Source organism: Dreissena polymorpha, chromosome 2, assembly GCF_020536995.1.
Source record: "Dreissena polymorpha isolate Duluth1 chromosome 2, UMN_Dpol_1.0, whole genome shotgun sequence".
NCBI lineage: Eukaryota > Metazoa > Mollusca > Bivalvia > Myida > Dreissenidae > Dreissena > Dreissena polymorpha.
Genome location: NC_068356.1, coordinates 15,887,376 through 15,903,599, shown reverse-complemented (window position 1 = coordinate 15,903,599; position 16,224 = coordinate 15,887,376). Strand labels below are relative to the sequence as shown.

Sequence of the window (16,224 nt, the reverse complement as noted above, 5' to 3'; positions counted from 1 at the left end):
TGTGTAACTTTGCTTACTTCGGTTGTTGAAGCGAAAACATCAGCAGAGGGTCCAACAAGCATTCCAGAATCTGAGCCATCTGACAATGACCTGTAAGTTTGCTAGAAATGCACTGTCATGTGTTACATCTTGTGTGAGACTGATTGCAACAGAGATAGCTGATGTAGAACGTTTTTATAGCATGACTTTCACTAGTGCATTTTTTTTATAGATATATTACACTTAGGGATAAACTGGGAATGTTTTTAAAATGGCTTTTCAAGCATTTCATGTAAACCTGGAGTTTATATTTTTAATTTCCACGTATACCCACCATTTTCTGATTCATCATACTGTATATCCTCCCGGTCCGTGACTGACTTTTGGCCAAATAACTTTTTTTAATATAATAAATGTGGCAGTGCTAATACATCTTTTATTTGCCATCTGGTCAAGCAATCATTGCGATGTAAACAGACAAACATACAAGTCACTTATTTAATGTCATCGCTGCATAAAGTTCAGTCCCATATAAGCCTTTGCAGTCCACACAGGCTTATCAGGGACAACACTTTCCACTTGTATGGAAGTTTTGATGCTGGCTTTTTTCAGCGCAGTGTATGTTTCAGGGACGGTAATCCTTCTGATGAGCAGTCCCAGGTCATGGAGTTAGAGAATGACCCTCGGGACCCACACACAAAACCCTCCCCAAAGAGGGAGGGCAGCCAAGCATGGCGGGTAAGGAACCTTGCGGGCGAAATATTGAATAATTGCAGAACTAAAGAATGCAGCATCAGTGGCATTACCAGAAGATGTGCACTGAATAAAACATCTAAGTGTATACTTCATAAATTGTGAGAAATGGATAATGATTATGTTTATCTGTAAAAAATTTGACAATGTTCTGTTTCACCCAGCAATATGTTGATTTGTAGCATGATTTGTTTCTGCAAGGGAAGTTAAGCAGAACAATTGGCTTGATTTCCTTGTTTTGACTCCAATAGCAGGTGCACTGTGTTATTTTATTTGAAATGCATTGTAATGCAATGTTTATAAGGATATGTTAATAAAAACAAAAAATATTCCAAGAATGAGCAACCAAAATCTTTGGATAGCAAATATGAGAACAATTGTCATCAAAATGGATATTTAGTCCATGTTTTGTATTTAAATGTCATTCTTTGTACCAGTATCTTCATCATAAACTGTTTGAATAAAGGCACAATAAAGTGCCAATTTGACAACCATCGGGCAATAGTAACTGGCTATATGTTTCCTTATTGAAATACCGCCTATGTACACATAAGTATGGTTGGATGTGGATATTTATTCGAAAATTTTAGCTTTATAGAAACATGTTATCTTTTTGGTAAAGTAGCATGTTTTGTCTGCAGTCAACAGAGGTCAAAATCACGAGTAAAGTCTTAGCAATATGTAAATTCCACATTTAACAAGTTTTGTCTTAAATGCTTGGCTTTTAACATGGTAATAAGATTTTTCTAAGATTTGACTTAATAACTTAGTTTTTAACCCGCCTGATCCATATTGGATCCTAACCTAGATATTGTCAAGGTTAACATTGTGAGCAGTTTCATCTAGACTGAGTAACAAATGTGGCTTATAGAGTTGTTACAATATTTTTTTTCAAGGTTAAACCCAGGTGACCCATATTAAAACTTTTTTTAATAAGAATGTTACTCTGCCCAAATATTGGTTTACATTCTGAGCAAGTTTGTCAAGTTTGAGTCATTAATCAAGGCATAAAGAGATGTAACAATTTTATTTTAAAGATTTTTCGTAGTGACTCAGTTTTTGGATGCACATGACCCTGGCAAGGATTATGTCAAGATATGGTCAGAATTAACATTCTGACCGAGTGTCCTCAAGATTAAATCTTAAATATTGCCTCTGGTATTGTAACCAGGTTTTTCTAAGATTTGACTTGTTGGATGCACGAGATCCAGATTCAAAACCTTCTTAGATATTTTAAGATCAACACTCTGACCAAGTTTATGAAAAATATGGTCCCCAGAAAAGGTTTGTGGTAATAATTATTATTGCACAACAAAGATGCTGGGAATAGAGACATAGACTGATCGCAAACAGGTGAGCTATGAGAAAAACATACAATTCTCTATTCAAATTGAATTCTTATCATATACGAAATAAAGAGTACTTGTAAAGAAGCCAAAATAACCTATGGTAGATCTATTTACATGTATTAAATACATTTGTTCAGAATGTTTAAATTGACAATTTTAAGGGCATTTTTTTAATCTGAGACAAGTGGGATCAAAAAGCTATGTCATTCCTTCAAGTCTTTGACCCTTGAACTATGGTGAACGCTTTAGGGTCATCATGACCTTCTTGTTTATTGTTTACAGGGCACTCCAATGCACATACTGAACAAGCTGGCAGATACAGGTGCACCTCATGGCCCTCTGAAGCCCACAGAAACTCACAAAGTGATGTTTCAAACACCAGTAAGTGGCTTTAACCCACACATGTTGTTGTAACAAAGTTGATGTTTCAAACACTGATATGTAGCTTAAATCCACAGTGTATGGTTCCCAGCCTCAGAAAGTTGCTAAAATCCAATGAAGTGATAATCCAGCACTTGAACATTTCTTGAAATCACATAAAAATGTTTCAAACAAAAATATATAGCTTGAATTGGCCAAATACATTTCTAGACAGCCATATATTGCTTCAATCCACAATGTTATGTGGACAATTATAATTTGCGATAATCTCAAAAAGTGGTGCTCCAAAAAAAATAAAAATTGCTTTATTTTTCAAAAAAGGATATCCACACAATGGTGTGTCTTGAATTAATTAAGTTATTTTGAAACATCCTAAATTGCTGAAATATATACAATTATTGTCAACACAGCCCTAGGTTTATGTCAGTGTGAACAGCCACTTACAGTTTTAAGGTACATTTTGTGAACCAGTTGTTTATTGTGACTGTGTAACTTCAGAAGTTTCTTTATTGCAATCAAGTGCTCAGTATTGGTCTTTGCTTTGGGAAAGGGAATGGCTTCACTTTTAATAAATTAAAATCAATTCAACTCTAATGTCATGACAATGCACATAATTCAGTTCATATTTTCTCTGTTGGTTCTTATTGAAGTAACTTTTAGAGTGTATGCAATAAATTTCACCTCACTGCTGCTCCGTGTTTGTATACTATGAAAACTGGGCTTTTTGCAGTCCCTAGAGCTAATTAAGAACTACAGTTTAAGCTTTTATACAATTTTTTATTAAAGAGGAGGTTCTTCTTTATGAAAAGCAAGTGTAGACAGAAAGTGTCATCCCTGAAAAGCCTGTGCAGACTGGATAGGCTAATCTGAGAGGACACTTTACCCACATGCATTATGCCCAGTTTTTCTAAAACAATGCTCATATTGTTTTTAGTTCACCTATGACCCGAACAGCACTAAGCCACCCAAGGTCTTCCCGAACTTCCTGGATAAGTGGGACCAATATCATGTGAGGATGCCCTGTTCCAACATGAACGAATACCCTGTCAACAACAAGGTCAGCTGCAGAATTTGAATTGTTTACACTGCATAATCATTTAAATTGGTTTGCATAGAATTTTACGATTAAAAACTTTACTGTACAAGTTAATTTTTTGATTCCTCATTTTAAATTTTACAAAATTGGAATTTGCATCTGTTAGTTGCATTGTGTTTGTAAGTTGCAGTTTACTAGCAGTTTGTTGCTCTTAAGTGGATTTTTTAGTAAAGAGATGGTTTTATTTGATGATTTCCGTTGTTCCATAGTGAAATTTGGTTGATCTAAAATTCATTATTCACAGCCTTATTGTGAAAGGAGGGCGTAAATTTGACAGCGTACTAGTATTATTCACATACAATTATCCAGTATATCCCTTTTATAGTGTAAACAAAGGGTTGAAAGCATAAAAAAAAGAAAATTAATAGATTTTGGTAGATTGTCGATTTTAATCAGCTCATAAAAATATTAATTTCTCTGATCACTGGTGAATTAGGATCAATAATCTCCCAAAACCACATAATATCCTCTCTTTAAATATTGTTTGTGTTTCCAGATATTAAAACGCTGGGATCTAATACAAAGAGTGCTCATTGCTGAAATTGAAAGTCCACAGGATTTTGCTGTAAGTTAACTTTTATTCAGTTTTAATTAATTTATTAGTAGTTTTGTTAAATTCTCTGTTTAATGCTTTCATTGTCCCCTACCGGTGAAACCGGTTGGGACTTATGGTCTTTGCTCTGTGTGTCCGTCAGTATGTCAGTCAGTCAGTCAGTCTGTCACACTTTTCTGGATCCTGCGATAACTTTAAAAGTTCTTAATATTTTTCCATGAAACTTGAAACATGGATAGATGGCAATATGGAGATTATGCACGTCATTTCATTTTGTTCCTACGTCAAAAATTCTGATAGCTATGGCAACAAATATTAAAAAAATAAAATATTCTGACAAATGTGGAGTTTCACCAGTAGGGGACCATATTGCTTGACAATAGTGTTGTTAAGAGTGTTATTATATTAAGAACTACCTTGAAAGAAGCACATTCATTTCGAAATAGTTTTACTAACTTAAGATTATTTACCTTCTAATGAGTAGCAAAATGAAGTCTGTATGTTATTGTCCCCTTCCGGTTTCACCGAAGGGGACTCATGGTTTGCGCTCTGTGCGTCTGTCTGTCTGTCACACTTTTCTGGATCCTGCAATAACTTGAAAAGTTCTTCATATTTTTTCATGAAACTTGAAACTTGGATAGATGGCAATATGGACATGATGCATGTGCATTTAATTTTGTCCCTACATCAAAAATTCATTCAACAAATAAAAAATAAATTCTGACAATAGTGGAGCCGGTAGGGGACATATATTGCTTGACAAATGTTTAGGGATGATATGTAAGTAAAATATTATTGTGTTGGTGTTGTTTTTTTCAGGAAAAGGTCTTGGAATATAATAACCAGTATTATGAAAAGTGGGACTTCAAAACATTCATTTCGTTTTTTGATGTGGTAAGTTTACATGTTGATCCTGACAGTTGGTTGTATCATTTTTTCATGTTTGTACATAAAAAATTAAGTGGTTATGATGTTTTAAGTTTAACGTATATATACATGCTATTTTGTTAAAGTCGCATGTTTCTGTGTTGTATTTAAATTAAGTGATTAGTTAATTAGTTCAACAAATCTATTAAGTCAGTAATTTTATGCCAACTGTCTAGATAACTTTTAAACGCTAATTACTGGTATAAAATTTTTCAGAACTTCATAAATTCATCCCTAGTCAGGGGTTTCACTGGCCCAAAAGAAGTAGTCGCCACTTTTTTGTGGCGTGAAAACTGTTGGTTACTGCAATCTTAATAGTTAATACCGGTAATAAGAACAATCATTTAAAGAAACCTTACTACATTAAATTAATGTTATTGACTATATTATCACTTTAAAAAGTATATTACATGTGTATTACATAAAAAATAAGTACCTTCATAAGTCTTAATAAGCTTAATTTGCATATAAATAACTTTTTTTTTAACTTGATAAACAACACAGATAACCAAAATAATATACTGTAATAATGTTAACATCAATGTATTGAACAATATGCTGCATAAATGTTTCCAAATTAATTATTTAAACATAGAATCACACCAATGTACATCATTTGAAAGGGAAAAGGAAATATAAAACTATAAAACACCACTAAATAAAGCATCTCACTTTAAATTGTTACACAGTTATATTTGGTCATTTGGACATGATATCTGCTTCTGTTGTTAAAACGTTTTCTGTAAGTGGTGGATGATTTCCAGGTTCAATTAAATGAATGTTTTGCATGTCTATTTCCTGACAGAAAGGCCCAGATAATTGCCACCATCCATTCTAGTTGTCTGAAGTAACATAAAACATATTTATACAAACTATCAACAACAAACCAACACATAAATATCCCTATCTTTAAATGTCCGAATTTTAACATATCCGAATATAGTACATTGTACATTGAATGAATGATATACTTTTTATTTCAGAAATTGTTGGTATCTTAATCAAAATATTACCTTCCGAGAACAATATAATAATGAAACTATTAAACAGAAATGCTCACAAATACCTGTTGAAACAAGTTTTTTTATTTGTTTTTGTGGAGAAATTAAATGCTTTTGCCAGCCCTATAGTTTTGATTAAAGAAATAGCGGCCGTAATAATCATTATAATTATTGATCGTCGTGACAGTTTGTCCCTGCGTTACTTAATTTATTGCTCAATATCATAAAGGAGCCGTTAATCTGATAATAACCCCCATAAAACTTGAAAATAGCAGTAAAAACACCGTTTGTAACACTTACACGCTTCAGTGCTTGCACTCTGCACTGTAGGTCGATTACATCGTCGTTAATCAATATTTACAGCTGACAGACGCTGGCCCCTAATGCTCAGTCACGTGCTTTCGATTTGCAGTACATTTTCAGATAGGATTTTACCGATTTTTTTTAATTCGCCACTTTTCAAAACAGGAGCCACTTTTAAAAATTAAGCGCAATTGGCGCCAATGGCGATTGACAGCGAAACCCCTGCTAGTCCATACTTATTCTCAAACTGGACATGTATTCTAATTGGAAACATAAACATTTAGATAAATGAGGTTCACATTGTTATTTTCTTTTAAAATGAGCCTTCCTCTGGTAAATAAGGTGTTTAAAGCATGTGTGATAAGTCTTATTCCAGATAAGCCTGTGCAGTTTGCACAGGCTAATCAGGGACAAAAAAATTCCTGTTTTATGGAATTATTTGTTTAAAGGAAAACTCTTCTAAACAAAAATCCAATATAGGCGGAAAGTGTGGTCCCTGATTAGTTGGCACAGGCTTATCTGGGATAACACTTAACGCACATGCATTAAGCCCTGTTTTCCCAGAGAGAGGCTCAAATGTTTAAATTCCTGTTTACCCCAGGCTTCAAAGGAGGAAAAGCAGCATTTCTTTTCCAGTGAGGGTATACTTAGAAAGATGGCTAATCTGGCTCTGCAGCTGCCGCATTTGTGTCCAACAGTATGTATGACTAAGATTATCTCATAATATAATTGCTGTAAGTGTTTGAACAATGCTGTCACATATTGTCACACTGTAAAGTAAATGAAATTCAAACTTAATTTCGCCAGATTTTCTCATAGTTACTTTAATGATGTTTTTTTTTCTTGACAGCCTATTCCATTGTTAAAAAGGGGCACCAACATGAGTGTGACCTTGAGTCAGCAGCAGATTGGTTGCCTCTTGGCCAATGCATTCTTCTGCACGTTTCCACGCCGCAACTCCCGCAAAAGATCATCAGAGTTCTTCAACTATCCAACCATCAACTTTAATACGTATGGATGACATGACAAGAAGTTATATACAATCCTTAATTTGAGAATAGAACATGTATGCAGTGATATTGATTTCATTTTTAGCTCAGCTGTTTTCGGAGAAAACCCCAGGTATTGTCATAGCCAGCTCGTCATCTGTTGTCCGCCTTAACATAGGCTCTAAAATCAAAGTGCTTCGACATACAACTATGAAACTTCTTATGTAGATGCACCTTGATTTGTTCTACACGCCACACCCATTTTTGGGTCACTAGGTCAAAGGTCAAGGTCACTTTTGACAAGCTTTTATTTATTCAAAACTGCACCCACAGCAGAGCGTTGGCACCTGCTATGTGGTGCTCTTGTTTTAAAGAAGTTGTTATGTTGACAACTTTGAAACTATATTGTAAAATGAAGCATTCTTATATTTTCATGAAATACTCCTAAAAATCTTGTGGATATTTTGTACCATTTATAATATCAAATAAGGAATTAAATTTGGTTGTGAGTTGAATAATATTTTCTGTCATTGTATGTCTTGAAAGTATGTTGATTGTTGCAGGCTGTTATGTGGCCCACCATCAGTTGTGAGATTTGAAAAGTTGAGATGCATTTTTCATTATTTCCGCAGAGTTTTTAAAAAGAGTAAGTGTAGGATCCTTTTTTTTCAATCACTTGTTGAATTATTTTTAAATCTTCCTTTGCACAACTGTAATAAGTTTATATAATGAATGCATCTGATACCTTATGGCAAAATTAATTAAAACCAGCTTGACTTAATATTAATAAGTAAATTGCATTATGTAACAAGTTGTGACTTGGTTGCAAATTGCATCCTTTGAGGAAATATGAATGGCATTACATTTCATGGTACAATTGGAACTAATAGTACAGTAAATTGTACCATATATGGACAAGTATGGTATAAAATTACCAAAGCAAAGAGATCAGGGGTCGTATTCCAGAAGCATCTTAAGATAAATTTTATTCTTATCCTTAAATTGGGAAATTTTCTTTAGCGTTTCATTTCATTTTGCAATAGATTGGCATCAAGATATACATGTAAATAACACAATTATGTCAATGTTATTTTAGGAATACCAAAAACACAAGTGTTTCCTTATGTAGTAAAGAAATACAAAACATTGTATTTTTTAACTTAAGTAAAATTATTTAAGAAATGACTTAAGATGTTTCTGGAATACCACCCCTGACATTTAAATAAGATATTTTTCATTCAATGATTTTAATTGTGATCACCAAGAAAATTTGTATTCCAAGAACATTTTAAATGCATTGTGATGTAGTAAGTGTGGGTTTTGGATGAGTAGTATTATATTTATTGTATGTGTTCATATAATTGTAGTGACTGGACTTTACAAAGACAATCTCTGCCTCTAACCTGAAAGGTTCAATCAATCTATTATATCCAAAAATAATTTAAAATAAAAATAACTGTTAACACAATGTCAATAAGTTGACATTGACTCTGCTGTATGACCTTGCAGTGCCACTGGGAACGGTGACGTTCACCAGACAGTGTATCAAGGACCTGCCTATATGGTTCGATGAGAAGACAACCCTGCGAGGGCTGCACGTCTCATCCGAGGGCACCATTGAGGATGATGGGAAGGGATTGCTGCAGGTCAGCGGCAGAAATAGTTTTTTTTTGTAATTTTTGTAAACTCTGAACATATGGAGTTCTGTCATAACTGAGTTAAGATTAATGGTATTTGCTTGACCATTGAATATAGTTCAAGTGTTGTCTGCTGTTTCTAAGTAAGGTCTAAGTAAGGTCTAAAATATATTTCTGTTTTCATTAACAATCTTTTACTGCTGGAAGAATGATTTTAACATGAAAAATTAGACACATTTTACACCAAAAATTAGACTCAATTGCTTTTTGTTGAATCTTCAATCAATTACATGTAAAACAGATTTCAACTGCTTGCCCTCTACAAATCATAAAACGATGCCATTAACAATATGTCAATAATAATATGTCAATGTATTGGAAAAAGAAAAAACCGTATTGTAATTGTTATTTCACTACAAAAATATTTTTTTAAGATTGTATACTGTTGTTGCAGATATCAGTCACAGTATAAATTAATATGACACAATTTGACTTTGCATTTTTAGATGAGTTCATAATGAATCTGATAAAACTAGTAGTAAATACAGTGTTTCTTTTTGAGTGTAGTATATAGTTTGTATTGATGGTTGAAAAAAGCACACATGTATACGAAATAAGAACAGTGTTAAAGTAATAATCAGCATTAAAAGCGAGTACTCACATTTAATTCCTATAATGATCATTTCTGGTACAATGAAAGTATAAGTACATAGCAAGGGTTGAGTGTGAAGCTTTCTATCCGCATATAGCATGGTCTCTGGAAAATTCATTTTTGTAGAAAGTGTCCTTCCAGATTAACATGGACAAGACTTTTTTGCCTGATCTGGATTTGGGGTACAAAAAGACCTTCTTTAAACAACAAAATCTTTAAAAGTTGAAAGTGTCGTCCCTGATAAGCCTGTGTACAGTGCAGAGGCTGATTTTAAGCACCACTTTAAGTACATACATTTAGCCTATTGTCCCACAGAGAGGCTCTTTTTTTTCATATTTCAGGTTGATTTTGCGAACATGTTTCTGGGAGGAGGGGTGCTGGGTAATGGGTGTGTACAGGAGGAGATACGCTTTCTCATCTGCCCTGAGATGATGGTGTCCAGACTGTTCACTGAGTGCCTTGACAAGAATGAGTGTCTCATCATGACGGGTAGCATATTTGAACTTACCATATTGCATGTCATAGTAATCTGTCATCATTATTTATCTTGGAGAGCTCTAGGAGACACATGTTTGCCAAAAAACACACAGAACTTGGTAGTCATCAGGGGTGTGGTTTTTCCTCCTTTTAGCTCATTTCTTCCCCTTAAATGTCAAACTCATTTTACAAATAGTTACAAACTCTACATACAAATGAAGAGTATAGTCGACCCTTGCAAGGGGGATATAGTTGACCATTGTAAGGGGGATAAGGCATTTTCTTCCCCTGAGGTTTTTCTAAAAAAAACAACCTTGATTCATTGATAACACACAATTAGTATATGAGGTAATGGAAACACTGTGTTTTTGATAATGAGGTGATATTAATGATAATGATGATCGTGATGATGATGTTAATGCTGATTCTGATGACAACAACAACACTGCTGTTTTTTACTGCTGCTGATGATAATGATGTATCGTCCATTGCAGGCTGTGAGAGGTTCAGCGACTATACTGGCTACTCCAGCACTTTTGAATGGAAGGAAGACTATATAGATGTCACACCAAGGTATCTTGCACATTAGCTGCACTCTGGGAAAATGGGGCTTTATGCATGTGCCTTTAGTTTTTGCACGCTTATCTTGGATGACACTTTCCGCTTGTGATGTATTTTTATGTCCCCTACTATAGTAGTGGGGGACATATTGTTTTTGCCCAGTCTGTTGGTTGGTTGGTCTGTTGGTTGGTTGGTCTGTTTGCGCCAACTTTAACATTTTGCAATAACTTTTGCTATATTGAATATAGCAACTTGATATTTGGCATGCATGTGTATCTCATGGAGCTGCACATTTTGAGAGGTGAAAGGTCAAGGTCATCCTTCAAGGTCAGAGGTCAAATATATTTTGGCCAAAATCGCTCATTTTATGAATACTTTTGCAATATTGAAGATAGCAACTTGATATTTGGCATGCATGTTTATCTCATGGAGCTGCACATTTTGAGTGATGAAAGGTCAAGGTCATCCTTTAAGGTGAGAGGTCAAATATATGTGGCCCAAATCGCTTATTTTATGAATACTTTTGCAATATTGAAGATAGCAACTTGATATTTGGCATGCATGTGTATCTCATGGATCTGCACATTTTGAGTGGTGAAAGGTCAAGGTGAAGGTCATCCTTCAAGGTCAGAGGTCAAATATATGTGGCCCAAATCGCTTATTTTATGAATACTTTTGCAATATTGAAGATAGCAACTTGATATTTGGTATGCATGTGTATCTCATGGAGCTGCACATTTTGAGTGGTGAAAGGTCAAGGTCATCCTTCAAGGTCAAATATATGTGGCCGAAATCGCTTATTTTATGAATACTGTTGCAATATTGAAGATAGCAACTTGATATTTGGCATGCATGTGTATCTCATGGAGCTGCACATTTTGAGTGGTGAAAGGTCAAGGTCATCCTTCAAGGTCAAACGTCATATAGGAGGACATTGTGTTTCTCAAACACATCTTGTTGTTAAATGGACTCTCTTCTTAGCATAAATGCAATCTTGGCTGAAAGTGTCATCCCAGAGAAGTTTGTGCATACTGCTCAGGCTAATCTCTGATGACACTTTTTGCACATGTATTACACAGGCTGATCTGTTATGACACTTTACACATACGCATTGCACAGGCTAATCTGTGATGACATTTTACGCACATGCATTGCATAGGCTAATCTGGGATGACACTTTACGCACATGCATTGCACAGGATAAGCTGTGAAGGCACTTTACCCATATGTATTGCACAGGCTGATCTGTGATGACACTTAATGCACATCCATTGCACAGGCTAATCTGTGATGACACTTTACGCACATGCATTGCACAGGCTAACCTGTGATGACACTTTACGCACATGCATTGCACAGGCTAACCTGTGATGACACTTTACGCACATGCATTGCACAGGCTAAGCTGTGAAGGCACTTTACCCACATGTATTGCACAGGCTCATCTGTGATGACACTTTATGCACATGCATTGCACAGGCTAACCTGTGATGCCACTTCACACACATGCATTGCACAGGCTAACCTGTGATGACACTTTATGCACATGCATTGCACAGGCTAACCTGTGATGACACTTCACGTACATGCATTGCACAGGCTAACCTGTGATGCCACTTCACACACATGCATTGCACAGGCTAACCTGTGATGCCACTTCACGCACATGCATTGCACAGGCTCATCTGTGATGACACTTTACGCACATGCATTGCACAGGCTAACCTGTGATGACACTTTACACACATGCATTGCACAGGCTAACCTGTGATGACACTTTATGCACATGCATTGCACAGGCTAACCTGTGATGACACTTCACGTACATGCATTGCACAGGCTAACCTGTGATGCCACTTCACACACATGCATTGCACAGGCTAACCTGTGATGCCACTTCACGCACATGCATTGCACAGGCTCATCTGTGATGACACTTTACGCACATGCATTGCACAGGCTAACCTGTGATGACACTTTACGCACATGCATTGCACAGGCTTACCTGTGATGACACTTTACGCACATGCATTGCACAGGCTAACCTGTGATGCCACTTCACGCACATGCATTGCACAGGCTTACCTGTGATGTCACTTTACGCACATGCATTGCACAGGCTAACCTGTGATGCCACTTCATGCACATGCATTTAAGTCCGGTTTTACCTGAGCTAGGCTCAAATCTATTGTTTGGCTTCACATACTTGTATGGATTTAATCGGCATAGGATTTTGTTTCTTGAAATTTATCAGAAAGATAATCCATTAATTGAAAAATAAATAATATTCTTTTTTTATTCTTCAGAACCTATATAGTCAAGTCAGTGTGCATGTTTATTCCCTTCAGAGATATCTGGGGCAGGATACAATGTGAGGTGGTAGCCATTGATGCCTTGGTGATATACGACCACAAGTCACAGTTCAAAATGGGGTCTGTGATGCGGGAACTTAACAAGGTTAGTTAGCTAGTTATTTGTTTGTGGTTTAGAATTTAATTCAACCAGTTATGGTATTTTGAAAACAACAAACTTTGTTGAGTTTTATGTTTGTCAATAAAAATGCCTATTGTTTTTATTATTTTTTGTTTTATTATAGAAGACATTTATCCAATATTTAAAATGCATTTGAATAATGATATAAATTGACAAGAATTTCTAATTGTCAAAGTTTAGTGCCATATTAACTTCATTTATTGGTAAACTTAATGTATTTGTCTTTTCTGTGACGACAGAAGTGTATTTTTTCCTTGAAATATATATTTTTTAATTTTCTGCTATGTTTATAACATATTTATTTCAAAGATTTATCAAAAAAATATTTTAAAGGAGCTCTGGGAAAACTGGGCTTAGTTCATGTGTGTAAAGTATGGTCCCAGATTAGTCTCTCAAGTCCGCACAGGCTAAGCTGGGATGACACTTTAGGCCTAAAATGGATTTTCATTAAGAAGAACCTTTCTTGAAACGATAAATTCCATAAAAGCTTAAAGTGTCAACCCTGATTAGCCTGTGCAGAATGCTTGGGCCAATAAGGGACGATTCTTAACCCATATGCATTAAGCTCCCTTTTCCAAGAGCAAGGCCCATGTTAACTATACATTGGAATCTCAAATGGCATACTTCTACATAACAGGCCTATTGTGGCTTTGCCAGTGTTGACCCGAACATTAAGAAGCTGCCAGCTGTGTGTACAGGAAACTGGGGCTGCGGGGCCTTTGGAGGGGACAAACAACTCAAAGGTGAATACAATGGATACTCTGTTATGAGTACAGTCCCTAAAGAAATTAATGTTCCTAATTTTCAATGCTTGCCAAAAGGGGGCTTATAGGAATAAGCTTGTGTCCATCTGTCTGTCAGATAGTCTGTCCATCAGTCATAAAAGGATTTTTGTGAAATATGGCTTAGATTTTAAGGTAATTGAAACGTGTTGACGTATGCATGAGTCATTTGCGTTCCACACTACAGAAGTAAATAAATAAATCATCTAAATAAATTCTCATGTGCCGGAAATACTCTCCCACAAGTAAGGAAGAAGTTATATTTTCATGCATTTTGAAATCTTTTCATTGTCATTCATTGCAGCTCTTATACAGTTGATGGCAGCAGCTAAGGCAGGCAGGGACCTCTGCTATTTCACGTTTGACGATGTAAAGCTAAGGGATGACATCTACGAACTTCACAAATATCTAACGTCGGACAATCCACTATCAATTAGTAAGGACTAGCCTATCATTACTGTATTTGAGGCTCGCCCTTAAAAAAAACGGGCTTAAGGCATGTCACAGGACGTCACTTCGCTTTTATTGAATTATTTGTTTAACAGAAGTCTCTTCTTAGCAAAAATCTAGTTGTGGCAAAAAGTGGTGTCCATGATTAGCCTGCGTGTACTGACAGACTAATCTAGAACAACACTTAACATGCATGTGTTAAGCCCTGTTTTCCCAAAGCGCTGCTTATTCATATCTTCAGAGGTAGCATGGACACATTAAACTGATGATCAAGAACCCTATAAGCAAAATTTACTGTCCAGTCTTTGGCTGGTTGTGGTGCCAAGCTATATTAATACATATATTGTCAACCAAATAATGCCACAATAATAAGTGATCAAACAAAAATAAAACTGCATAAATTTATTTAATGTCAACACCTTTTAATGTCATAAATACTGACCTGTTATCGTATGCTTATACTTTCCAAGGGGAAATAACTCATCCGGAATTTTAACTGGGAATCCGCCACCTCAATACCGTAATACAGGCCAGGTTAAACATAGTGCAATGCAACCTAGCCAAAAATCGGTAACCAACCCTCAATATTCTTTCCGGATCAACCAGGTGTATACGTGTCTTTTACGGCTCTGAATTAAAATATTGTTTTTCACTTGGTTGATTGGGGTTTTGAATAGATAAATTGTGTTATTTATCTTTTTATTTCTCATTCGGATTAATTTGTGTGGATTTAATGGATTTTGTTTCATTTGTAAAAGGTAAGCCATGCTTGTTTTTATCGAACAATGGTTTATTTCTACCATGCTGGGTGTTTTCAGGCGCGAACGACCACGTGCAAAACGTGCTCTTCTAATACATTGCTAGAACGTGCAAAGCATGTTCTTCTAATGTGTTACGAGATCGTGCAAAGCGTGTTCTTCTATTGACAGATTGTTTATCATTTGCCATTGTGTGCAATAATGATTTTAACGTTCCGTATGACAATCTAATTGATCGTCATTTTATTTTTCATCTGTTTTGAATTAAACTTTTGTTTAATTTATGATCTACGGCAGTATTATTATAATTTTCATTATGGTCAAATAATGATTTTATGTGCCGTATGATAATCTGGTCTGTGACCAGTTTATGGTTGAATATGCTTTGCTCTTGTTTTTCATATATTCGACTACATGATGGTCGCAGAAACAAGAGTGGATAAATACCCGGTGACTTCGCAGATCATGGATGATAGTTGCAGTATCAGTCACCGGGTATCGGGCACGATCGCGACCGTACTATGCTAAGTCTCTTAGACAGTCGGTCAACATCAGACCATATGGCGACACCCGTCAGCCGGTCTTTGCCCGATGGCATTGGTCAAGGACATTGACCAATGCCGGACCATTTGGCATCCGCCATACGGTCATTATCCGGTGACAACACTGGTCATGATATGACCGGTACGTCACCGGGGACGTTGATCACGGACCATTGATCGACGTCTGACCGGCCGGTCCGGTCACCGGTCATGTCACCGGTCCGGTCATTGATCACCGGTCCGGTCACCTGTCATGTCACCGGTCCGGTCCGGTCACCGGTCATGTCACCGGTCCGGTCATTGATCACCGGTCCGGTCCGGTCACCGGTCATGTCACCGGTCATGTCACCGGTCCGGTCACCGGTCCGGTCATTGATCACCGGTCCGGTCCGGTCACCGGTCACCGGTCATGTCACCGGTCATGTCACCGGTCCGGTCACCGGTCATGTCACCGGTCCGGTCATGTCAACGGTCCGGTCCGGTCACCGGTCCGGTCATTGATCACCGCTCCAGTCACCGGTCAACGGTCAACAGTCATCAG

At 36.4% G+C, this 16,224-nt stretch overlaps 1 protein-coding gene across 1 annotated transcript in view; it reads left to right on the top strand.

The window, feature by feature from the left end:
* The first annotated feature begins 33 nt into the window (after nucleotides 1-33).
* Nucleotides 34-16,224, top strand: part of LOC127866002 (poly(ADP-ribose) glycohydrolase-like) — a 29,249-nt gene continuing 13,058 nt past the window's right edge. The window contains exons 1-15 of the mRNA XM_052406179.1: nucleotides 34-92; nucleotides 609-717; nucleotides 2,364-2,462; nucleotides 3,397-3,519; nucleotides 4,055-4,123; nucleotides 4,931-5,005; nucleotides 6,944-7,039; nucleotides 7,193-7,353; nucleotides 7,895-7,977; nucleotides 8,841-8,977; nucleotides 9,962-10,109; nucleotides 10,592-10,670; nucleotides 13,007-13,115; nucleotides 13,789-13,894; nucleotides 14,238-14,369. Coding sequence (XP_052262139.1) covers nucleotides 643-717; nucleotides 2,364-2,462; nucleotides 3,397-3,519; nucleotides 4,055-4,123; nucleotides 4,931-5,005; nucleotides 6,944-7,039; nucleotides 7,193-7,353; nucleotides 7,895-7,977; nucleotides 8,841-8,977; nucleotides 9,962-10,109; nucleotides 10,592-10,670; nucleotides 13,007-13,115; nucleotides 13,789-13,894; nucleotides 14,238-14,369 — 1,492 coding nt within the window. The 5' untranslated portion in view covers nucleotides 34-92; nucleotides 609-642. The remainder of the gene's footprint in view (nucleotides 93-608; nucleotides 718-2,363; nucleotides 2,463-3,396; nucleotides 3,520-4,054; nucleotides 4,124-4,930; nucleotides 5,006-6,943; nucleotides 7,040-7,192; nucleotides 7,354-7,894; nucleotides 7,978-8,840; nucleotides 8,978-9,961; nucleotides 10,110-10,591; nucleotides 10,671-13,006; nucleotides 13,116-13,788; nucleotides 13,895-14,237; nucleotides 14,370-16,224) is intronic.